This window comes from Melanotaenia boesemani, chromosome 21 (assembly GCF_017639745.1).
Source record: "Melanotaenia boesemani isolate fMelBoe1 chromosome 21, fMelBoe1.pri, whole genome shotgun sequence".
NCBI lineage: Eukaryota > Metazoa > Chordata > Actinopteri > Atheriniformes > Melanotaeniidae > Melanotaenia > Melanotaenia boesemani.
The window spans coordinates 17,547,877-17,571,169 of NC_055702.1; the positions used below are offsets into that span (position 1 = coordinate 17,547,877).

Here is a 23,293-nt window from a genome sequence, read left to right on the forward strand (position 1 = left end):
CTGACTCTGCATTTGCACTCTCATTGAATACATTGCACTACTTTGCATGTATTTATGACTACAATGTACCTAACTTCTGATGGTTACTTCCAGCAGGAGAATGTGCTGTGTGCTCCAATGAACTTCTCAGTCATCCAATCTCAATTCAATAGAGCACCTTTGAGATGCATGGAACAGGGTGTTCTTATCATGGGTGTGCAGCCAACAAATGTGCAGCAATGTGTAATGCTATCAAGTCAATATGGATCAAAATCTCTGAGGAATGTTTTCAACACATTGTTGAATCTGTGTCAGGAAGAAATTAGGTAGTTCCAAAGGCAACCAGGGGTCCAACCCGGTACTAACACTTAACTGTGTCTAAGTATGTAAGCCAAGCCTTTTTTGAGGCAGTTACAGCATCTGTACGTGCTTAATTGTTTCGCCAGGGTAAGACTTTTTTGTTCCATGCAGCCTCAGTTTTTACATATAAACATTTTATAGTAGTCTAGAAGAAGATGGTGTGTACAGATTGTGCTTCATTAACAAATCTTTTCCATGTCATAGAACATTTTGCATCCTTCTAATTGTCGGGTTTTGTAGTTTGGTGACATCACATCATTTTAAATGCAGCTCTGTCACACCTTAACCAGGTCGCAGGTCTAATCAGCCACTGCAACAAAAAACACTAACAAGCAAGGCCTTGATCAAATAAGTAGCAAGATTTTTTTTCCTTTTTTTCTATTTTTTTTCTTTTTTTTTTTTTTTTTTTTTGCCAACAGCCCTGGTTGTTAAATGAACCCCCTCACAGCAGGTATTTAGCTGGAAAATTGCAGGTGTTGCTAATCACATTAATATTAGTTCTGGTCTGTTCAGGCATTGCACTAAGCCATGACATTGTGACAATGAGCTGGCATATGAAAGAAGCAGCTAAATGAATTCATCACTAATGTTATTATTTACTACTGCACTCTTCCTGCTGTGATATGTGTCTAAACGTTTTTAGTGAAACCAACAGGCTAGTTACGTATTTAAACATATTATGTGTGCACAGTGAAGAGTGACAACCTTTGACTTCTTCCCATATCTACACACCACAAATTAGATGTTCCTTATGATCAACACAAGCTGTTATCAATCTGTTTTCTTCTCACCAAGCTTGACTAAGGCCTTTTGGTCTAGAGTATCCTGAAGGAAAATCCAGTCTAGGTCATTAAGTTATCTTTTTTTTCTTTTCTGCTTCCTGTACACTGTACCATGTACAGCAATTTGACAACATTAAGTGTGTGTGTGTAGTCATACACACAATTATATACAAGTGCATATGAAGGTCAGCTGATGTAACATAGCCTCATGAACACAAGCTGATTTTCAACAGATTTTTAGAAAAATGCTGCAAGGAAGGTGACTTCTGTTGCTGCATGACGGGTAATCTGACTCTGCCATTGTTTATTCTCCATCCTTTGCTCTCATTTGCTTTTCCCTCTCTCTCTCTCTATCTCTCTCTTTCTCTCTCTCTCTCTCTCTCTCTCCCACACACTGACACTCTTCTTGCATTGCGTGTTCTCCCTCTCTTACGTCAACCTTCCTAATTTGTCTCTGTCTCTCTTTCTGTCCCCTGCAGGCTCACTGACAGTGTCCATCACAGACATGCGTGCTCCAGTTGTGGGGGGCTCTGGAGGGGTCTACGCTCTGTGCTCAGCACATCTGGCTAATGTCGTCATGGTAACTGCCATCATCATCATCATCGCATCCATTGTTAGGTCTGAAAATGGTTTTCAATAGAGAAGAAATGTCAGAGACATCTGCTACCAAAAACATCTACCTCGCTGCTGTCTGCTTTTTCTCATTTCCTTAAAATGCAAACTTGAAGTTTCCTGGAAGGTGGATCATGTGATAAACACTTTTAATTGTCCAGGGCTTTTTCAAAGAATATCGTCTGTGTCAACTAGTAGGAAAGAAATAAATTAAGTGGTATGTATAAGAGTGTAGAATTGTGACTGCAAAGAAAATTAAAGTGGTCTCTGGCGGTGAGGTGTGGATAATATCATGTCTGGCTGGTCATCACATGACTGCCCATCACAATCTCTTATCTTGTCATCAGTAAAGTACAGTTGTTGCTGGAGCCTGCTGAAAGGGTGGCGTTCTTCCCTCAGTGTATCTATATAAAACATCTGAAATACACTGGTATTTTAGTGTTGTGCAAATTATTAAAGCCGTTCATCTGTGAGCCTTAAAAAAATCAGGAAGTTTATTCCCATGAAACTGCTTGACAGTCTTTTTTTTCACTGTCTATTTGTATGTTTTGTTGTCACTGTGCTCCTATGTGAAATGCCTTCCACACGCTCTTTAGCTCTCGAGGCGGTGTTGGATCTGACGAATCACTTTAACTAATGTCACCGTTCACTGTGGGCAGCTGCGATGCCAGCAGTGGTGGAAATCAAAGTGCACTGACAAGCCAAAAGCAAAACGTGCTCGCAGCAGCTTGATTTGTTTGGTCTGTTACGCATGATGGATGTTTGTTGTTGGGAAATCCTTAAAGGCGGTTCTTAGTTCTGCTCTGATGGCTTTATATCTACTTTTTTTCCTATCTTTCTTTCTTAAAGTGGTAAATCTTAGCTCCAGTACACCCCATACACACATATTATATTATTCTAGCAATTCTCCATGTTTGTGTCTTAAATCTGGTAACGAGATCTGTAAGAGACCACCTCTCTTGTTCTGCTGTGATCACCCTCCAACACATAATTAATTATTTATTTGTAAATTATATTGTGACATTAGCTGCACAGCTTTGTCTTTGTTTTAATGTATAGTCATAGCAAGTTTTATTCATACATTACATGACAGTCTGTTTCTTTTTCTGCTGTTAGAGAGGAGAAACACTGGAACTGTGATAATTCCCACACCCAGTGACTTAAGGAAGGATTGGATGGGTGCAATTATTCATCCTGTGTCAGAATGCCTTGTCTTTTCACCCAAGAGAATCACAATAGTTATTCACTGGCTCATTCTCTTAAATGATCACAGTCCCAATTAATAGAGCACCACTGGGTTGGAACCAGTAAGTGGAGACCAGCCAGGTGTATAATCACATCTCTGTCTTGTGTAAGCGCTGCCACCTCTCTCATATGGATATGGATGGTCTTTCTCTAAGGTCTAAATATGGGCTTAGGATAAAAACTGAGCTGTTTCTTGCTAAGGCTGCTTACGTACTCATGTAAGTGCTGCTTGTTTGTGTCGTGATTGTCCTGTGCTGACAAATCACTTTTGCTCTCTGTGTTGCAGAACTGGGCCGGGATGCGCTGTCCATACAAGCTGCTCCGTATGATCCTGGCACTTGTTTGCAGTACGTTCTCTTAATTTACTCTAAGAACACTTTGCCTCTTTTTCTTTATGTTGAATTAATTTTTAGCCATTAAATGTGAAGTGTGCATTATTTTTCTTTTCATATTTTTTCTTCTCTGCACACATATATGAATGAGGTGTAAAAATCTCTTAAAGCTAAGCACCAGACATTCTATTTAAGCTATCAATGTTAATAGCTCAGAGTGATAGGCACTCTGATTGGACATGCTGCTTTGTTTTCAAAGCACCCGAGTCATGTTACTTGTCCTTTTTCTCCACACGATGGACCGTACACTGCAACTGTCATTACTGAGCAATATGCTCACTCCATCTGTCCTGAGCTTGCCGCCTCCAAACTCTGAGTTTTCTTCTCACTTTTCAACCAACAGGGGATGGATATTTCTGAATAAAATGCGACATGCCATTTATGTGTACTACTGTGAAATCCAAATTATCATTTGCCCTAGTTTCATAGAGTTAGTGCTGAGTGTTTATTCAGCCTCAGAGACTTGTCACAGCAGCACAAAAACAACAGCAAATAAGATCTGAATGCAGTTTTCAGAGAAGAGATCCATTTAAACCCCCAGCGACCTTCCTTTGCTCTTAAAGGCAGTTGCTTCAATTTGGTAAGAAACTGCTCATTGCCTATAGATCATTTTTGGCACTGCCATCAATCCAGTCTTAATATTTATTCTTTGTATGTATTTAACTAGGTTATAAAGTGACTTTTTTAAAATGGTAATGAAAATGTTTTCATTTCAAAGAAGATCATAACTGTAATGTTAAATTAGATTACTCTGGTACAGAAGAAAGAATGGATGGAAGACTATTCAGAAAATCATGTTAAATCTTAACATGGTTTTGTTATATGAAAACTCAAAATGTATCAAATATAATAGCTTTACACTTCATACATGTGTTTATGGAAATACTTCACAAACTGAGGGCACAGCATTGTTAACGTTGTGGAACAGTATGTTTAACATGTGCTTAAATGCGCATATGCAGTGAATATATAATATGACGCTTTACCTAACTCCTAATTTGTGTGAATGAAAGCATTTGATTATGAGTCAGGTATAAAATGTGTGCTCATTATCTTTTCGGCTGTACTAATCTTTAGCTTGACTAGGTTCATTTCGTCTATTCCAATTGTAGTTGTAAGAATTCTTTTTGATCAGACAAAGAGTCTTTTAAGGAGCATGTAATTTTACCTTTGACATGTTTCGACTGAAACTTCTTGTCTTCTTCAGAAAACATCATCGTCATCGAGTTAAAGCTAAATTTGCAACTCCTTCAAAAGTCTTTGTCTGATCAAAAAAAGAAGTAGTCTACTAATCTTAGTTTCGAAGCAAGAGGACATTGTTGTCCTTTCAAATGTGATGTTGTAAGCTGGAAAGAATAAACAGGATAATCATAGACTAATAACATGAGTTTATATTTGCCAGAAAAAACAGTAAAAAATAGAGGAAATATCCTTCTCTGCTTTTAAAGCAAAAATTTGATGGTAGGATTAAAAGCACTCTTGTATAGCTACATACAGCAGCTTATCTTACAATAGCACAATGACTGTAAACAAATCACAGACAAACTAGGACTAGAAACTTTGTGCAAAGTAAGCCCACCACAAGTAGTACATGTACACTCAGCTATTACCAGAGTTGTAATGATACAATCTCACATTGCCAAACCCTTCACAATCATGAATAAGAACCAAAATACTACTGGTAAAGATTTGAGACTGTATTGTTTTGCTGTAAGCTCTCATAATATACTGAAGGTATTGTATTCATATAAACTAAAGTATGTCTTCTTGACTATATTTAACTATGTTCTCAGATTTGGCAGTGCTTTGCAGTGTGTGCAGTAAAAGCAATGACAACATTTAACACTCTGGTTTAATGGGCAACCTGAGAGATGAAGGATAATGTTTACAGGCTACAGGGAATACAGGATATAATACATATAAGATACATATAAATAGGATATAATACATATATAATACATATAATACATATATAATCTAATAATAACCCAACATACTGTATAATTAGTCATTAAGGAGATTATGATGGGCACTGTGGATCTTTAATCTCTGTTGGTTATAAAAACAGTAAAAGCGCACTCTTATTGGAAAATTTATTTTTCGTGTCATGCCAAACTGAATTTTATTGGGAGAATTATCATCTTGTAACAGCTTGTGCAATTTCCTACATGGACAAATGGCAAAGATTTTTGGAAATCATTGGTCCCACAAGAGAAATGGTTCAAATTCTTCTTTGTATGATCTGTTATTGTGTAGATTAAACAAACCTGATATAATTTGTTAGTGAGTTTTAGAAAAAATGGTAGGTTAACCTTTGAAAAGCATCAGACCAGCTGTTTCCTCCATGTTTATATGCATTTAGCTAAAATAAGCTAAGCTAATCATAATAATCATCTACTACTGTCCTTCTTCTTTGCTGTCTCCTGTGTAGTGAGTTCAGAGGTGGGCCGTGCAGTCTGGCTTCGCTTCTCACCACCATTGCCCTCCTCTGGTCCCCAGCCCAGCTTTATGGCACACCTGTCGGGGGCCGTGGTTGGTATCAGCATGGGGCTGCTGATCCTACGCAGCTATGAGGAGAGTCTGCAGAAACAGTGCTCCTGGTGGGTCATCGTTTTCTCCTTCATCACCTTCCTTCTCTTTGCCATTTTTTGGAACATCTTTGCATATGACCTCCTGGAGGTACAGATACCACCTCCCCCCTGATGATGGCCCCCGCTCCTGCAGCTCCAGTCCTGCTCTCCTTTGACCATAGTTAACTTTCCATTTCCTCTAAATATAGACCCAAATGAAATTATACAAACTAAAAATTGACCAAGAATCCTTTTTTACAGATACTTTGCAAAACAAAGACATATGTCTCTTTTATTAAAGAGGGATTACAGTAGCAACAAGTACAGGTGAAGGTTCCTCAGATCCAATTTGAGGAGCATTAAGTCTTTTTATATATATTAGATCTCATCCACATTACCAGCGTTAACCTTTCAGTGAGCATTTAGCCGTTGTGCTCTTTTTGAAAAGCTGTTTCATCTCTCATTTCTCTTTCATTTATGTAAAGCTGACTTCATGATATGTGCCTCTGGTGAAAAGAAAAATGAAAGAAAAGGTAAGAGATAAGGATCAGCTGCAGCGATGCTCCTCAAACTAATGGGATGTCAGTGTTTTGCTCGTAGCCTGGATCTGGGTCTATGCCACAAATTGTACCCATGTGAAAATTTCAAGTGAATGTTTATTTCTGAAGGCAGCAATGAAAAGAGAAACACAATTCAGATTGTTTTTCTGCTACTGTCCCTGCTGTAACACACAGGGGTCACTAACTTTTCTTGAGTGGAAAATCAGCTAATATAGAAAAGAGTAAAAACTGATGAAAGAAATCTGCACCGAACATTTATAGATAGAGCCCAGGTTTTAATTTCATGTGGATCTTTTAGTTTAAAGTCAACTTTAAGATCAGAAACATCCTGTCATTTTCACTTCATGTAAGGACATCAGTGTTCCTGCATCACTTCCATGCCATGACGCCTACACTGTGGACCCAGAAACATAGTTCACACAACAAAAACAATGTGGAAAAAAGAACTTTAAAGTGACTATGTGTCTGGAGAGCAAGTGAACGCCTCCTATTGCTGCGTCGGACGTCAACCACACATCTGCTCGGCACGCCGTGTAAAATATGCCATGTCATCCTCTATGGCTTTTAGCAAGGCGAGGACACACACACACACACACAGACACACTTACTTGTCCTCTTTGTCTTTGAGAATAGTCACTGCTTGATTCCGCCAGTCAACATGGACAAAGTGAAGAGAGGATCACCACATACCGCCACACACACACATACACACTTGCCTCTGCCTGTTCTCACTCTGACAGACTGAACTGGGGGAGGGCGTGGATGTGTCACCACCTGACCTCTGAGCTGCGTGTCCCAGAAGGCATTGGGGTCTCTAAGCCAGGCCCAGTCAATACCTCAGTTTTTCATTCTTAGGGACTGTATACATTTGTAAAGGAATGTACCTATAAAAAAAAGAAGAAAAAATGTTATTCTGTTGTCCCTGTTTTTCATTTTAAAGTGGATATGTATATTGTATGTTCATAACCAATACTATAATTATTTGTATTATTTTCTCTTTTTAGGAGAAAGGAGAAAAATTTCAAATGGTGCAAAATTAATGATATGATTGTCCTGACAAGTCCTGTATGGCTCTGATCCTCTAAAAAAAAATAATGAGGCAAAATCCCCTGATTTGTTAGGTGACCACCAACAAGTGAAGCTCACTTGATTTTATAAATCTTCAGTCAGTGCTTTAAAAAATAAGCCATAGAAAGAACTAACTGAAGAGGGAAAAAGCAGAGAAAAAATGTGTTGGAAGCCTGCTAATAGGTAGCTTCAGCAATTTTTTTTTTTTTGTTGTTTGTTTGTTGTTTTTTACATGTGTGCGTGTTTATGAACAAAAATGACTTCTTGTGAATATTCAGCAGGTTAAAAGTGGAAAAAAAACTCAAACTGTGCAAGTACATGCCTGTGAAACCCCGGACTGTTTGAGATGTTTTCATGTAGCTAAACGCATTTTTACTACTTGTTTGTCAACTTGTTTATATTTGATGCAGCATAACTTTACAAGTGCCCACATCTGTAAACTGCCCCCCCCCCCCCCCCCCCCCCCCCCCCCCCAGTACTCCTGCTAATAACAAATTGTGGGCGGAGCTTCTTTCATATATTATCTTTACATCGATTCAAGCTTTTGGAAAGTGGAGGCAGGGATAGCAATTACATTTACCCTATTCTATGTTCCATTTTTCAGTCTTTCCATCAATAATCCATTTGAATGTCCAGTGGCTGGCTTTTTTTTTTTTTTTTTTTTAAGCCAGTCTTGATGGTCAGCAGTCCTACACATTTGCTTCCCCATCAAACTGTCACTAGTGATTGAAGACCTTGATGTTTAATGAGGAGAATGGGTATGAAATGAACATAATAAGCCATTTTCAGATCCATTTAAACAAAAAAAGGATCCACCAATAAGTGGTAGTGATGCGTCCTTGATGGAAACTAGTGTATATCTGGAAATATTATTGCTTGGGAAAGTAAAGATCTGTTGATGAATAATGCATACATACCCTGCTAGGCTATAATGAAGATAAAGAGGTTGCCTGAAAGAGGTTAATGTAGCTCTTTAACTTAAGATTCATAAGAACCCAAAGGGGGTTGGGGGGGAAATGGGTTAGTGAATGGATATACTTTTAAGAAACACATTAACTATGATTATGACCCCTCCTGGAAGTACATGAAGGACTAAAATCGAAGACTTGTGAATTCATGTCACCCCGAAAAATCAAAAGATACTTGACTGAGTTCTTATACAAAGTAAAACCCTTACTATTGAAAGTGTCATTTTTCAAGTCTCTGAAGAAAACAGACAGTAGCATGAACGACAGAAAAGAAAATGAGCATCAAAGTGGGGGAAAGAAATTTTACTTTTCTGGAAGCCAGATCTTCTGGCCTTGATCCAATCACAAAGCACATGCAAAAACAAGTTGTTCCACCTCTGCTGATGACACTCAGCAGTTTTGAAATACCTTAAACAATAGTGTCAGCATCTTAAATAATACTTTAACTTTTAATTTTCCCACCATAACACCACCAGTATCAAGAAAAGACACGGGTCTTGGTGTGGGGTGGCATGAACTGAATAGTTTAGCTAACTTTTTATTTGAATCCTTGCTGATGTGACTTTACCCAACATCCGTCCTCTTCTTATTTGAAATGCAGCATCACTTTGTGCCATTTCTCTGATGGCTCCTCCTTATTTCCTGTTTCTATATTTTTGTCAAAGTGGGCTTTTTGACTGCTGACAATGTAGTAACTGACATGTTGTGCTTTAATGTTTTTATTTTGTCTCCCTGTGTTAATCCATTGTGCTGTTATGCCCAATGCCTTGTTACAGTATCTATAAGCCCAAGACTGAGTCTGTTAAGGGCTGCTTTGTTCTTACCCATTTCGTACATTCTCCAAGATCATGTATAGAATTTGCAACAGAAGCCACAGTGCAAACAACTGTAGCTACTCTGAGCTGCTGTGTGCCAACAAGCTCGCCTGGTTGCCTTTTCTTAGTGTTTAGTTCTTCTTAGATATGGGTAACACTACCTGTAGGACTGTGCAGGTAAAGCAGGCTGCTGTAGCTCCTTACATGGAACTGTGCCATCGGATGCTCATCAGTACATACATTTACAATATAGTTTAAAGATTCTTAAACTTATTCATCACAAGCCCTAAAATAGCTGAATTACAGCTCTATTTCCCAAATTATTTTGGATATTGACATCAAAATGTGATCAACAGGGTCTGATGTAAAATACTGAAAAATGACCTTTTATAAGAGACATTTGTGAAGTTCATAAAAGGGCACAGATCTAAAAGAAGCAGCTTTTTCTTTCTTTCTTTTTTTTCCCTTGAGATGAGGGAACGATTTCTGGTTTGTAACATTGTTAAAAGTCTTGCTTGCTATGCTGCAGATAATTCACATGATCACGAAAACTGAGCCGCTGTAGGTCATGCAGAAACATCGCAGGAAGGGAAAGGAATCATTCTTCCTCCAAAGCATTAGAATAACAAAAGTCATATCTGTGCTGCTGTGGTAGTTTTTTCAAAGCTGCTTTCTTGTATCAATAAAATGGTGCCAAGCTTACGAGGTTCAATCTCTCAGACCAGAGAAGAGGTTGTGCCAAAACAGCGTTTACAAAAAACAGAAGCAGAAGAAGCTATTTTTCTCTCAGTCAAGAGGAGACTTAAGGAAAGCTAAATTTACTTATGGATAATTTATATCAAAATCCTCATGAATTACTTCACAATCTATTGTACTTTTTAAATGTTCTGAACTGAACCATTTTATATTGTATATATATATGAATATATTTTCTTTTATTTTGTACTGTTCATTGTACTTTGCTTTAATTTAGAAACGATATAAATAAAGAACAATACTGTGGCCACATCCTTCTGCTTTCTTAATTTGTGCTTTGTTAAGGTTTTCGTCACTGATGTGAATCTGAAAAGTAAACTATGAAATCATCAGATTATGTTTAACATAAAGGCTTTATTATTTATATTAAAAAAACACAAACATAAAATCAACTTTTGTATAAGATGCTAAGTTTACACAGTTTTGAGTTTCTTTGCTGGTCTCTGGTCAGTATCGGGGTCCGAGGTCTCCTGTTTGTTGGTGCCCTTCACATCGGCATCATTTAGAAGTTGGAGATGCTGCCGTGTGTCTATGGTCATCGCCCACAAACACATCTCCAGCTTTTGGGGTGTCCAGTCCTGCTGTGGATCAACTAAGGGACAAAAGGCAGTACAACAGCAGTTTGTTTTGTCCAGCATGTCAAAAAACTTCCTATCCTAGAATTTAACATCAGAGATCTAACTGGGCTGTGAACAAAGAGTAATATTCTAATTTTTTGTATTACTAGTTTGGATACTAACATGGTGATGCAAGAAACAGCTTCACTCCAATACTCTAATAGTGCAAAAGACAAGGAGAAGAAATACACATTAAATTGTAAGCAGCCACCTTTGTTTAATTTTTCAGACCGTGCAGTCATCTTATCCAGATACAGAGCATAGTGTTTGGTTGTGTACTGGATGGGCTTCAGTCCTGGTACACTCTCCATAGCCTCATCAGACATAAATGCTGCCAGCTCTGGAGCTCCTGCCGCCAAAACAGCTGGAATGACACCGACAGTGAGCCCCAAAGCTGTATGTAACCATAAAGAACTTACAAACTGTTTAAGCAAAGAGCAGTGGCAGAATCTTGCTCAGTCTGTGTGAGCAAGATTCTGCAAATTTACTGGAAATTAATCACCCTGTCCTTTAAATGAGCCAGACATGTTTTTATTAGTGAATTACTGAATTTGTATTTGTGGCTGTTTATACACAAAAGAGGGATGGTGTGCCGACCTGAGGCTGTTGCTGGGCCAACTCCCTTTAGTGAGCTGAGCTCTGTGATTGCTGCCCACACATCCGGCAGGAGACTGAAAGCCTTTCTGGAACATTTCTCTACTGTGTCTTCACTGTTGGACGCCACCAGCTGCTGCAGCCTCGGCCTAAACTTTCCTCTCTGCAAATAAGCCCACATGGACCACTGAAGGACACAGCTGACCAACATATGTATGTATGTGATATATTTGGAGGAGTCGTTACCAGAGTACCATGATAATTTGTATGGGAAATGGCAGTTAAATGGGAAGGTGATGAGGAAATTTCATTACAGTTTTCAGTTATGATGTTCACTTACTGTGAGCTTCCACTCCATCAGTTTCACCAGCTCTGACAGGGTAATATGTTTGTCAGATCGACTTGAAATCAGTGTGGCCAGCTCCTCTTGGTACCTGATCACAGACACAAACTCAGTTTAGGAAAAATTACACACAAACGAAAATCTAAAGCAAAGTAAGCTCTCTTTAGCTCATTCACAGAAAACAGATGCTCAATTTACAATTCAAAGGGGAGTGTAAAAAGACATTTCAAGTCAAAACCACTTTTTTAAGCAAGGGGTCAAGTAGTGAACCTCCTGGAACACTATTGTTCTTGCCCTGATTGTTTTGTTTTTGTCTTTTTCCTCATCCTAAAAGTGTTTTATATAGGAAAACCATAAAGCCAAAACAATTGAAATGCATTTCGACTATTTTTTTTAATGTACCTTACCCATTGTCATAAACCAAGCTAATCAGAGATCTGTAAACTGAGTACAGCTCTATTTCCATAAGCAACATCATAGGTATATACTAGTAACAAGTAGGTTTCTGTAATCCCCCAACTTGTTTATCATGATGAACACACCGTGGAAACAGACAAACCCTGAAAGCTCCGACAAAGCAAATAATAAATTAACCTAAAGGGAAAATATTGTTGTGAGGCTCTGTTGCTTTGCTTTACCATTTCTCAAGCTTTAGCAATTTCCCAGGTTTTCTGTCTTTGGTTTTGGCCTCCACTACATCCCAGTACTTCTCATACACACTCCTCCATGTGGCGGGTTCATCGCAGGCAAAGAGAGCAGTCATGGCTGCTCGGAGATCCCAGCACCAACCACAAACACAAAAATAGATTTTAAAAATACTTCGTGTTGGATGTATGTTCAGAATTAAACATGCAATGTCTTTAAAAAAAATAACAGCACTTGCTATAATTCCGCAAATACCACGTTCACGCAAGTTTAGACACACTAAGACAAAAATGAACCTTTCGACTTTTCAGTGGGTCCGCTCCTTTAACTTCAGCCGGGCGATGACCCGGAGAGAAGTGATGACGGTGGGGGAGTTTGTCTTTTTAAACGGAGAGCGATGGAAAGGGGCTTTACCAAAACAAAGTAGGCATGACTGTTTATTTAATAAAAATAACATAAAGTTAATAAGTTAACAAGAAACCCATAATTTTGTATGTATTTCTTTTAGTCTGCAAAGTGCAGCAGTGTCCATTGCAGGTTTCTTAACATAATTAGTTGGATTGTAACATAACTTCGCTAGCAGCTGAAAAGAACCATAATATCAGCAGTAGTTGTTTGAGGAATCATATTATTGCGAAATTATCTACTGAACAAATAAAAGCCAAACATCAACATTATTTACTAAGCTGGAACATTTTCTAAGTTTATCTGCAGACCGACTGATTTGTTCCACCCATGTGGTTAAAAGGGGCGTTCTCGCCGAACCAGCCATCGGATCTGAGCGGGCCATTCGGACGGTGACCCGGCTGATCGCCCGGTTGAGTGTAAACTCCACCAAAAGAGCTCGCCGCCAGTTTCACCCGGGTGATAAATGGTACGGACCCAGTAGCAGTACTTGGACGGTTCTTGTGAAGAGACTGGATTCTCGCGAGACTTTAGTAAAATACTACTTCCGGTACTACAAGTAGTTAGCATCTGCTTCACAACATAAGGTTTGTTCCTTGTGAAACTTGATTTTTTACTTTTTATTTTTACATTTAATTATGTGAATATACTTGCCATATGTCTCTTGTCTGCCTTCAGTTGTTTAACATACTTAAGCACGTGTCGTGTTTGTTCCTAAAACTGTTGTAGTTTAGCCAGCTAGCATTAGCGTCACATTGCAGTCATGTTTAGGGTCCAAGTGCACATACTGTTCTGCAAGTTTAGCTGTTTGTAGCCAACACATCAGCTGAGTGGACAGCAGCACGGAGCTGACTGTTATTGTGAATTGACACAGTGTTTTGAGTGAAATTCAAACTCCATCGGAAGGTTAACACGTTTGTCAGTCTTGATGTTATTCCTGTGTTACACCAAAATCTGTGACCCATCAGAATCTGTGACCACAGGGGGCGACAGTACTTTTCTCTCCATGCACGTCTTAGAAGACGAGCGAAGTCTTGAAAACACTTGTATTTAAAACTGAGATCGTTATAGTGCAAGTACAGTGAAGTCACACATTCTAAAGGCAATCAGAAATGGTGACCTCTGTGATCCTGGCTATGTGTGGGTCACATATTATGTTAGAAGAGTCCAGAGTATAAGAGGGATTTTCTGATAGCCATCAATAGCCAAAACCAACACCACATATATAAAGTTATTATAGTGCACACATTACACAGTGGTAAATGATTAACTTTTTAACCATGTAGCTCTGGAATCCGATGTCCCAAAGCAAGTATACCTTTATACACTGCTATGAGAGAGTGGAGCATCTCACCAACTGATGTCAGAACATCAATAATGTGTCTGTACATGACACATTACATGTCAAAGACTGCCAAGCTGCAGAAAATGTCTGAGGCCTTCAGTTCTTTGCTGAGTAAGTACTGTCAGATTCACTAAAATGGGCCAACAAATTATGTTGTGTGTGTTTATACAGTGTGTATATCAAACTCTTGATAGAGTATACACACTATGATATTGTTCGTTAGTTATTTTGCTACATACTCCAGGACAGATTGCTGTACTGTTGTTTTGATGCATTTTCCATGAGTGTCACCTACTGGTGAAATCTTAAACTGCCTTGCTATATGTTACAGTAGTGCTGTGAGTCAAACCTAGTAAATAGGCTGAACTATGCAGCATGCATATTGTCACTTTTTTTCTTTTAACAGTTTAATCTACTCTACGAACATGGAGAAAATGTCACGGGTTACCACAGCCCTCAGCAGCAACACAATTAGTGGCCGAACTATGTTCTGCCACTTGGATGCTCCTGCCAATGCCATCAGCGTGTGCCGTGATGCCACACAGGTGGTCGTAGCCGGGCGCAACATTTTCAAGATCTACACAATTGAGGAGGAGCAGTTTGTGGAGAAGCTGAATCTACGTGTTGGCCGCAAACCGTCTCTGAACTTCAGCTGTGCCGATGTCATGTGGCACCAGATGGAGGAGAACCTACTGGCTACGGCTGCCACCAATGGAGCAGTGGTCACATGGAATCTGGGAAAGCCTTCTCGCAACAAGCAGGATCAACTGTTTACTGAGCACAAACGCACTGTCAACAAAGTCTGCTTCCACCCCACAGAAGTTTACATGCTGCTGAGTGGCTCACAGGATGGCTTCATGAAGTGCTTTGACCTGCGTAAAAAAGAGTCTGTCAGTACATTCTCAGGTACTTAGATGTATTATTTAAAATGTGATGTATATGGCAGTAATTCCTTCACGTTGGCTGTAACTTGTGTCATTGCTTGCAGAGCATTGGTGTTTAATTTTTTGGTTTCCACAGTGGAATAATTTTAAAAGATTCCCATTTTTATCAGAGATCCCTTTTTAAATTTGTTGTTAAAATGAAATACTCTACATTGAACCCTCTCTATCTGTGGTTAAGAGCAGTATAGACAGTATTTCTTACGAAGGATTTAACAGCTCTGAAATAAACCATCAAAGTAACTTTTTGTCTCTGTAAGAGGGATTTGAATTCATTTCTGTAAGTGAACAAGTTTTAGGCTGACATTGAACTAATCTGTTTTTTTACTGCTCATCTAATGAAATGAATTCTCTTCTCACTGAACAGTATTAATCCTTGGTGTTCTCTAACATGCCATGTTGACATTGTTTCTCATCTAGGTCAGTCAGAGAGTGTAAGGGACGTCCAGTTTAGCATGAAGGATTATTTTACATTTGCTGCATCCTTTGAAAATGGCAATGTCCAGCTGTGGGACATTAGACGTCCAGATCGGTATGAGCGAATGTTCACTGCCCATACTGGCCCTGTGTTCTGCTGTGACTGGCATCCTGATGACAGGTATATGGGGAATTAAAAGGGCATTTTTAATTAGCAAACACAAGATCTCACACTTTCCTCTCTCAAGTGTTTCACCTTCAATTTTAAAGATGTTTGGTAGATATAAAAGGCTGTTTTGTATATAGGGAGACAACAAGTATCCAATTGTCCTTGTCTTACTTATTATAGTTGACGCTGTTAATCCTGTTTTCTGTCTAAGGGGTTGGCTGGCCACAGGAGGCAGAGACAAGATGGTGAAAGTTTGGGACATGACCACAAACAGGGCCAAGGAGATATTCTGTGTCCAGACGATTGCGTCAGTGGCTAGAGTTAAATGGCGGCCTGAGAGGAAGTTTCATTTGGCCACCTGCTCCATGATGGTGGACCACAACATCTATGTGTGGGACATTCGCAGACCTTTTATTCCGTTTGCCATGTTTGAGGAGCACAAAGATGTGACCACTGGTATTGTGTGGCGTCATCAGCATGACCCTCACTTTCTGCTCTCTGGCTCTAAAGACAGTACACTCTACCAGCATATGTTTAAGGACGCCACTCGTCCTGTGGACAAGGCAAACCCTGAGGGTCTTTGCTTTGGACTGATGGGCGACTTGGCCTTTGCAGCCAAGGAGAGTCTGATCAGCAGTGACACCAACAGGAAGCCCTACCCTGGAGGTGACCGTCGCTACCCCATCTTTTTCTTCAAGAAAGCTGACCCGACAGAACAGTTTGCCCACGTGTCCAGTGCTCTTAGTGTCTTTGAGACAGATTTAGAAAGTAACCGCATGGACTGGTTTGTCAAAACAGCACAACTCTACCTCCTCAGCGGTAAGCCTTTTGCTGAGCTGTGTGATCACAATGCCAAGGTGGCCCAGGAACTCAAAAGACCCCAGGTAAGACAGACTAATGGAACTTAATCATAAAATATAGTTTTGTTCCCATTTGTTCTTTTGGTTTTTATTTTTATTTTATTTATTTTTTTTTTTATTTTGTTTTTTGCTATTTCCTACTACTTTTTTGTCATCTAAATAATCCAGCTGTCTTCATTTCACTAGGAAACTGCAAGTGAAAATATTCCGGATGTTTGGTCTAAAAATAAATGCAAAATTTGCATTTAATGCTAAAAAGAGTATAAAATATCTTTTATTTGAATAACCAAAAGTCCCAAAGCTAAAGATATTCTGTTTAATCAAGTAAAAGCTCAGAAAATAAGCTGGATTATATTCAGAGTTGAGAAGGATGAACCATTTATTTTATTAGCATTTTAGGTGAAACAGTTCCTCTAACAGTTAATGGATTGTCAGCTTAGGGTAAACTACTTGCTACATCTGGTTCAACCTTCCAATGACTAGGCTGAGCTTTTTGTTTGTCACTGAGTAAATATATGTCATTTTAAGGGAGAGCATAGAGTAACAGTTACATGTTCTGCATCACATATATTAGAGAGCCAGACATGTTAGCAGGCTGTAAGACTATTAACATATTAGATGTGTAAGATGACAATAATACTGTTGCTGTGTTAATCTACGGGAAAAAGTTGTGTAAGATGGCTCCTTTATTTGTAACACTTTATGCGCTGTGAATAATCTGATTGCATTTCATACGAAGGTTTCCACTACGTGGACCATGCTGAGAATAATGTTCTCTGACCCAGCGAACCTCACTGCATCTGGTCCTAACCACAACCTCAGTAAACTCGGTTCCTTACCTTTAATAAACAGGTAGATAGAAAATTGTTCTTGTGTGCTTTCATAAAACGCTATTTTGAGATGTTTACAAGCTAAACTTGCATGTTGAATGTGTTGTGCTTTCAGTTTCAGTATGAAAGAAATGGGTTCAGGGATGGGCACAGAGAGCAGAATGGAGCGCAGTAAAGGTGAGGGCAGACAGGATACCATCCACCTGGAGCCGGGGAACTCGCACATCAGCAATAATAATGAAGGTGAGAGTGGCTGTTAGACTCTTAAAGCCCACTCTGGGTACTCAGAGGACAGAGGATCCTCATGTCCTTGTTTTGTTTTTGTAACAGGCACAACATGTATAATCAACATTAATTCAATTTCAGAAAATGAGGAGACAGAGGGCAGTGATGGCCCGGCAGAATATATGTTTGGTGATGCTGAATTAGATGATGATGACCTCTATACCGTGGAGCATGATAACCAGACAGGTCAGTCACAGTCTCATCACTGGGGAAACTTGAAAGCCGCCCACGTCAGTACCTGCTATTTATAACTAAGATCCTGTTCAGTGTTCTTTTATCTGATAATGCATTGTCTTCTTGTGGGCTAACAGAAGAGCAGGAGTACACACTGCCCCAGGAGGCTTTTCAGCTGCGCCATGAGATTTTGGACAACCCATCTGCTCCGGAGCACCTTCAGCAGGACAAGGCCGACTCCCCACATGTCAGCGGCAACGAGGCAGAAGTCCCTTGTCTGACACCCACTGAGTCTTTCTCTCTCATCTCCATTTCCCAGCCACAATTTAGCCCACATCTACCTGCTAGCTTCTTCTGCCCCATTGTGCGAGAAATGCTGAGCTACTATGCCGAACAAGGCGATGTGCAGATGGCTGTGTCTGTGCTCATTGTCTTGGGGGAAAGGATCCGTAAGGAGATTGATGACCTCACCCAGGTCAGGAAATTAACAAAAAAATACCATGGCATATTGCTTCATGTTGTGAAAATCTGAAATATAGAAGCATTTGCATTTAAACCACTTCATAAAGTTGAACCTAAGAGATTTTTTTCTATTAATGTGAAACAATCAAAGTGCAAGAGTGAAGAGGAAGGCACAAAAATAAGCTTTAAAAAATCGCTGTTTTTTTTTAATTTAAGTTATAAAATAAATCGTGTTGTTTCTTAAGCACATCAGACATTTCTGGCTCATGGTTTTGTATTTAAAAAAAAAAAAACTATCATGCTAGTTTTTAAAAAGAAACTAAATTTTTTTTCTTATTCAGGAGCACTGGTACATGTCCTACATAGACCTGCTGCAGCGGTTCGAGCTGTGGAACGTGTCCAATGAGGTCATCAAACTGAGTACGTGCAGCGCCATCACCTGCTTGAACCAGACATCTACAACACTGCACATCAACTGCAGCAACTGCAAGCGACCAATGAGTAACAAGGGCTGGATATGTGACAGGTAACACTACCTCATCATTTCATTTTACAAAGCAGTACTGTTGGACTGACTAATACTTCTCCCACATATTTATATTTTTTCAATTCAAACATTAGCCTTGTTGCACAGATAACTACACAAATGCATTTTTTAAACTTCATCCACTATCCATTAAGTACTTACTTGAATAACAAGCTGATTTAAATATCTTGTAATAAAAATGTATGTCTATATACACTAAATATGGAGCCACAGCTGACTGACATTTAATGCCATGTATATATACTTTGGTATTGCCACATTAAAAAACAAGAGACCAGGCATACAGTTGGCCCCTTCTTTGCATTAAGTTGAGGTCCAGGACATTTTTGCACAATGAATTGTGTCCTGTGTTGTCGGCCTTTCTCCAAAATCTAGAAAAAAAGGTTTAAACTCATCGTTGTTAGTTTAAAATGTTAACATTTTCAGAACCGGAATTTGACACCCTGGTATAAACTCAGTCATGCATGTTAATGCTCTCGACCACTGTGCTATTTTCAGGGATGCTGGCTGGTATTGCCAGTTTGACACATAAGCAGGTCTCTGTCATACTGGTTCTATGATGGTGGAAATAGTTTCCAAAGCTATCAAAATAGAAGCAAAAACTAATTCTTCTGAGAACACCTCTTCTCTTAAAAACCCTAGCAACCTAATGTGCAGTGATACACACTTTCTTTCACTTCTGCACATTTTTTCTACAGCTGCACCTGTTGTACATGTATTCTGTCATTTAAATGGTTAAAATGATTTTGCACTCAATGAATAGACTATGGTTCCTTACTGACATTTGAATGCTGTTACCTCACTAAGTGATAAAATGTAGTGGATTTCTAACATGGAACAAGCTTTGACAAGCGACGTTTTTCTATCCTTTAGGTGTCACCAGTGTGCCAGTGTTTGTGCAGTCTGCCACCATGTGGTGAAGGGACTGTTTGTGTGGTGTCAGGGTTGCAGCCATGGTGGACATCTGGAGCACATTATGAACTGGCTCAAGAGCAGCACTTACTGCCCTGCCGGCTGCGGTCACCTGTGCGAGTTCACATGAACAAGTCGCAACCACTGTTCACACAGCTGTTCCTCCATGGGAGAGGGAAAACCTCCTCAAACCCACCTGGAAAACACATGCAAACTGGTGCCACAGAGTGATTACATACCACCATCATTCTACATGTGCCTGAAGTGTTTTGTGGAAAGATGGATGGATGACTTTGTTAGATCTGACGAAAGGTTCTGACAGAGGAAGAGGTACCTGTGCTCTGTTCTGGACAGTCATTTAAGACCCAGCACAATAACATGTGATTCATGTTCACATGAAATGGTCAATGAGCTGCTGGTAAAATCATGTAAGCAGAAGTGATAACAGCAGTGGGTGTGTATTCACATTTGCTTGGTTTTACGGTTTATAAACCTTCTGTACATGACAAATGATCTGCTCATCTTCAGTGAGCCTGTTCATACTACTGTGAGGTACTGAAGACAATGTTGCTTTATATTATCAAAAGCTATGGTTCTCAATTAAAGCAATACAATAAAGCAACACATCTGACTCTGAGTTGTTCTGTACCTTAAAAGCCTGACGATGATTGTTATTTTTCTCCTTTGAGCTCCACCTCCTCACAAAATAACTGATCTCGGTGGATTAGTGTGATGTAAAAGGCATCACTCGAGGGCACCTCAGAGGGGGAGAGAAAACATATCTTAACCTTCAGGGGCCCTGACATCCCAATTAGCATCCAGCCAACATCTTCAGCTTCTAGTTACAGAGTAGATGTTTACCTGTCATATCTCACTACTCTACATGATTAGTTATTTGAAGTACTCCTCAGTATTTATCCCACCCACTCCTATCCTGCTATTAAATTGTAAATCAGCAGCAGAGCATCACTACAGACGGTAGTTTAGCTTCCCTTCATTACCTGTGCTGCTTTGTGTCCGATGTTTTTAAACAGATTTCAGAATACAATGTTAATAACTGAAACACCACAAAATGAAGTTTTCCAGTAATTGTGATACCACCAAAGCTCCAAACACACGAGCATTTATAGATGCTTGATAAGGACACCCTGACAATCATCTGGGGATTTGTCTAAAGACTGTTCATGTTTTGGATAACAGTGCTAGCAAGGTTTTATGTTATACACACAATACACATCTGCCTCCAAGGCTACTTTGCTTTCACATGATCTTAAGATTCATGATTAAAACTTGCACAAGCAAATGAGAAATAGTGTAATTAGAAAGTCATGTATTTTTAAAGAGAGTATGGTATAAGGTAACATCACATATTTCAAGTGGTGAGTAAAGTGTAATGTATTACAGACTGATTAACAGTTCCCATCGGAAATACATGTCATGGTCAAGAAAATAAAGACAGATTCCAAATCGAAGCATTTACCTGGAGGTGCTGTTTGCAATTTGAGGTAGCCTTTATGAAGCCACAGACTGGAGTGCTGCAGTAATTTCAAATGCTCTATTGTTTTCTATTTGTTGTGGGAATTGGCTCACTAAAATGAACGAGCACGGATGGATGCCCTTTTACGTGTTACTTTGAATATTCCTGTAATTACAGAAAATCAAAAGTACAAAACGGCTTTGGCCCTCAGTTAGCTTGTTTCACAAGAGTGAAGTCTAAACAAATGTTTGGACAACCATTTTGAAGACTTGGAAACAACAAGGTACTCTGGGAATTAAGTAAGTTATTACAAGTTCAATGATCTGTATTAGAATGTGTTTTTAATGTGGATTCGTGGTAAAAAAAAAATTCTTAGTATTGTGTACATGAAGTCCATAGAATCATATCTGTATGAAATTCATGTTGTACTCAATATATATTGCAAAATTGCTTTGCTAAATATTCCTCAATTACGTATCATGAATTTCATGGAAATCATATTCCAGAATTCTACTTCCTGCAATTTTAACTTTAGTTGCAATTCCGCTTCCTGTTTATCTAAATTCCAATTACTATTAGATAAAATCAAGCATCTGGTCCTGCAGTGAAAACCAGTCAGATTCAGCATTACATCAGTAAATACTCAAACCATTCATGAATATGTGGCGTACAAGATCTGCCACAAATTCATTTTTAAACATTCAAATTCTTAATTTACTTTGTTCATTAAGAAATAATGAAACTCTAAAAGAACACTTCTATTCCCACTGCAGTTCAAGCTTCTAAAATATCTATTCATAATATGTAAATTATTCAAGAGTCAGATATGCAGATGTGCTCTGCTGGGGAATCCTGGGTCTTTGCGTTCATGTTATATAACATGTACTGTCACAGCCCAAGTACGTTATGTAAAACTGCAAAAATACTAGCAATTTTACTAAATCTGTGTGGGGTTTTTCTCATTTAATGTTTGATCATTTTACATCACATATGCAATTCCATCTGGCTCCGAGAAGTAAACCTTATTAGAGAAACGCTCACACATTATGGAATTAATATTTTTTTTACATGACTGTTAATGGAAAACTTGGGCATGTTTCCTTTACAATGATGTGCATTTTAACATCAGCTGATACCTTATAGTACATCTATATAAAGACAAAAAAGTTTTCTGTTGCATATTTTACCTTTCAGTTTAAAGTAAAATGGAAAATGGCACAAGTTTTGAAGAATCAACATATTTTCATAGATTTTTAATTCACGTCCAAACAAACAGATATTGTGGCATTTTAAAGATTTGGGTTAAAATAATTTAAAAACACGATATTATCACTGAGAAATCTTAACCTAAAATATCAGGTATTTATTGGTTAAGGAGAAATTCTGGATCACTGACTTCCTGAAGGACAGGAGGCAGCACGTGAGGCTGGGGAAGAACATCTCGGCCTCCCGGACCATCAGCACTGGCACCCCCCAAGGCTGTGTACTTTCTCCTATGCTCTTCTCCCTGTACACCAACTGCTGCACCTCGAGCCACCAGTCTGTCAAACTTATTAAGTTTGCGGACGACACCACCGTTATTGGACTCATCTCTGACGGGGATGAGTCTGCCTACAGGATGGAGGTTGAACGTCTGGTGTCCTGGTGCAGCTACAACAACCTGGAGCTGAACGCCCAGAAGACAGTGGAGATTATTGTGAACTTTAGGAAGCACACAGCCCCACTCCCCTCCATCATCCTGACTGACATCCCCATCACCACTGTGGACTCATTCCGCTTCCTGGGTACCACCATCACCCAGGACCTCAAGTGGGAGCCCACCATCACCTCTGTCATCAAGAAGGCCCAGCAGAGGATGTACTTCCTGAGGCAGTTGAAGAAATTCAACCTGCCAACAAAGACAATGGTGCAGTTCTACACAGCCATCATTAAGTCCATCCTCACTTCTTCCATCACCGTGTGGTACGCTGGAGCCACCACCAGGGACGTACAGAGGCTACAGCGTATCGTGCGCTCTGCTGAGAAGGTGATCGGCTGTACTCTCCCATCTCTCCAGAACCTGTACGCCTCCAGGACACTGGGCCGTGTGGGCCGGATCGCAGCCGACCCTTCTCATCCTGGTTATGGACTTTTTGAGCCACTCCCCTCAGGCAGGAGGCTACG

The 23,293-nt window shown here is 39.4% G+C and overlaps 3 protein-coding genes across 10 annotated transcripts in view; 2 read left to right on the forward strand and 1 right to left on the reverse strand.

Moving 5' to 3' along the window:
• Positions 1-7,456, forward strand: part of rhbdl1 (rhomboid, veinlet-like 1 (Drosophila)) — a 54,791-nt gene extending 47,335 nt beyond the window's left edge. For all 5 annotated transcript variants that reach the window (XM_041974038.1, XM_041974034.1, XM_041974036.1 and 2 more), the window contains 3 exons: positions 1,601-1,701; positions 3,265-3,325; positions 5,802-7,456. In XM_041974038.1, the coding sequence (XP_041829972.1) occupies positions 1,601-1,701; positions 3,265-3,325; positions 5,802-6,073 (434 nt within the window). In that variant the 3' untranslated portion in view covers positions 6,074-7,456. The remainder of the gene's footprint in view (positions 1-1,600; positions 1,702-3,264; positions 3,326-5,801) is intronic.
• A 2,991-nt stretch (positions 7,457-10,447) lies between these two features.
• Positions 10,448-12,646, reverse strand: zgc:112496 (uncharacterized protein LOC541336 homolog). Of its 2 annotated transcripts, none has more exons than XM_041974041.1 (5): positions 12,369-12,646; positions 11,659-11,752; positions 11,322-11,481; positions 10,936-11,088; positions 10,448-10,699 (listed from the first exon to the last, which is right to left on the reverse strand). In XM_041974041.1, exons 1-5 carry the CDS (start codon positions 12,422-12,424, stop codon positions 10,521-10,523), a joined length of 642 nt encoding a protein of 213 aa, XP_041829975.1. In that variant the 5' UTR covers positions 12,425-12,646; the 3' UTR covers positions 10,448-10,520. The 2 variants fall into 2 exon arrangements, with proteins under 2 accessions (XP_041829975.1, XP_041829974.1); XM_041974040.1 differs by having other exon boundaries at positions 12,300-12,644.
• Positions 12,647-13,201: 555 nt separating this feature from the next.
• On the forward strand, positions 13,202-20,690 carry wdr24 (WD repeat domain 24). 3 transcript variants are annotated; one of them, XM_041974027.1, is made up of 11 exons: positions 13,211-13,298; positions 13,998-14,167; positions 14,463-14,962; positions 15,418-15,595; positions 15,795-16,467; positions 17,183-17,295; positions 17,389-17,516; positions 17,604-17,744; positions 17,870-18,207; positions 18,536-18,720; positions 19,615-20,690. In XM_041974027.1, the coding sequence occupies exons 3-11, from the start codon at positions 14,482-14,484 to the stop codon at positions 19,781-19,783; spliced, it is 2,406 nt and encodes an 801-aa protein (XP_041829961.1). In that variant the 5' UTR covers positions 13,211-13,298; positions 13,998-14,167; positions 14,463-14,481; the 3' UTR covers positions 19,784-20,690. The 3 variants fall into 3 exon arrangements, with proteins under 3 accessions (XP_041829963.1, XP_041829961.1, XP_041829964.1); XM_041974030.1 differs by having other exon boundaries at positions 17,640-17,744; positions 19,615-20,688; XM_041974029.1 differs by lacking the exon at positions 13,998-14,167 and having other exon boundaries at positions 13,202-13,298.
• Positions 20,691-23,293: the final 2,603 nt, after the last annotated feature.

Bases quoted from the DNA above. Each gene is read 5' to 3' on its own strand.
- zgc:112496 (XM_041974040.1), bottom strand. From the start codon at position 12,424: ATGACTGCTCTCTTTGCCTGCGATGAACCCGCCACATGGAGGAGTGTG. The intron at 11,753-12,299 runs GTAAAGCAAAGC...GTCTGTGATCAG, and splicing joins TTGCTAAAGCTTGAGAAATG to GTACCAAGAGGAGCTGGCCA. The intron at 11,482-11,658 runs GTAAGTGAACAT...GCTTATTTGCAG, and splicing joins TGATGGAGTGGAAGCTCACA to AGAGGAAAGTTTAGGCCGAG.
- wdr24 (XM_041974029.1), top strand. From the start codon at position 14,482: ATGGAGAAAATGTCACGGGTTACCACAGCCCTCAGCAGCAACACAATT. The intron at 17,296-17,388 runs GTAGATAGAAAA...TTGTGCTTTCAG, and splicing joins TCCTTACCTTTAATAAACAG to TTTCAGTATGAAAGAAATGG. The intron at 18,208-18,535 runs GTCAGGAAATTA...TTTCTTATTCAG, and splicing joins AGATTGATGACCTCACCCAG to GAGCACTGGTACATGTCCTA.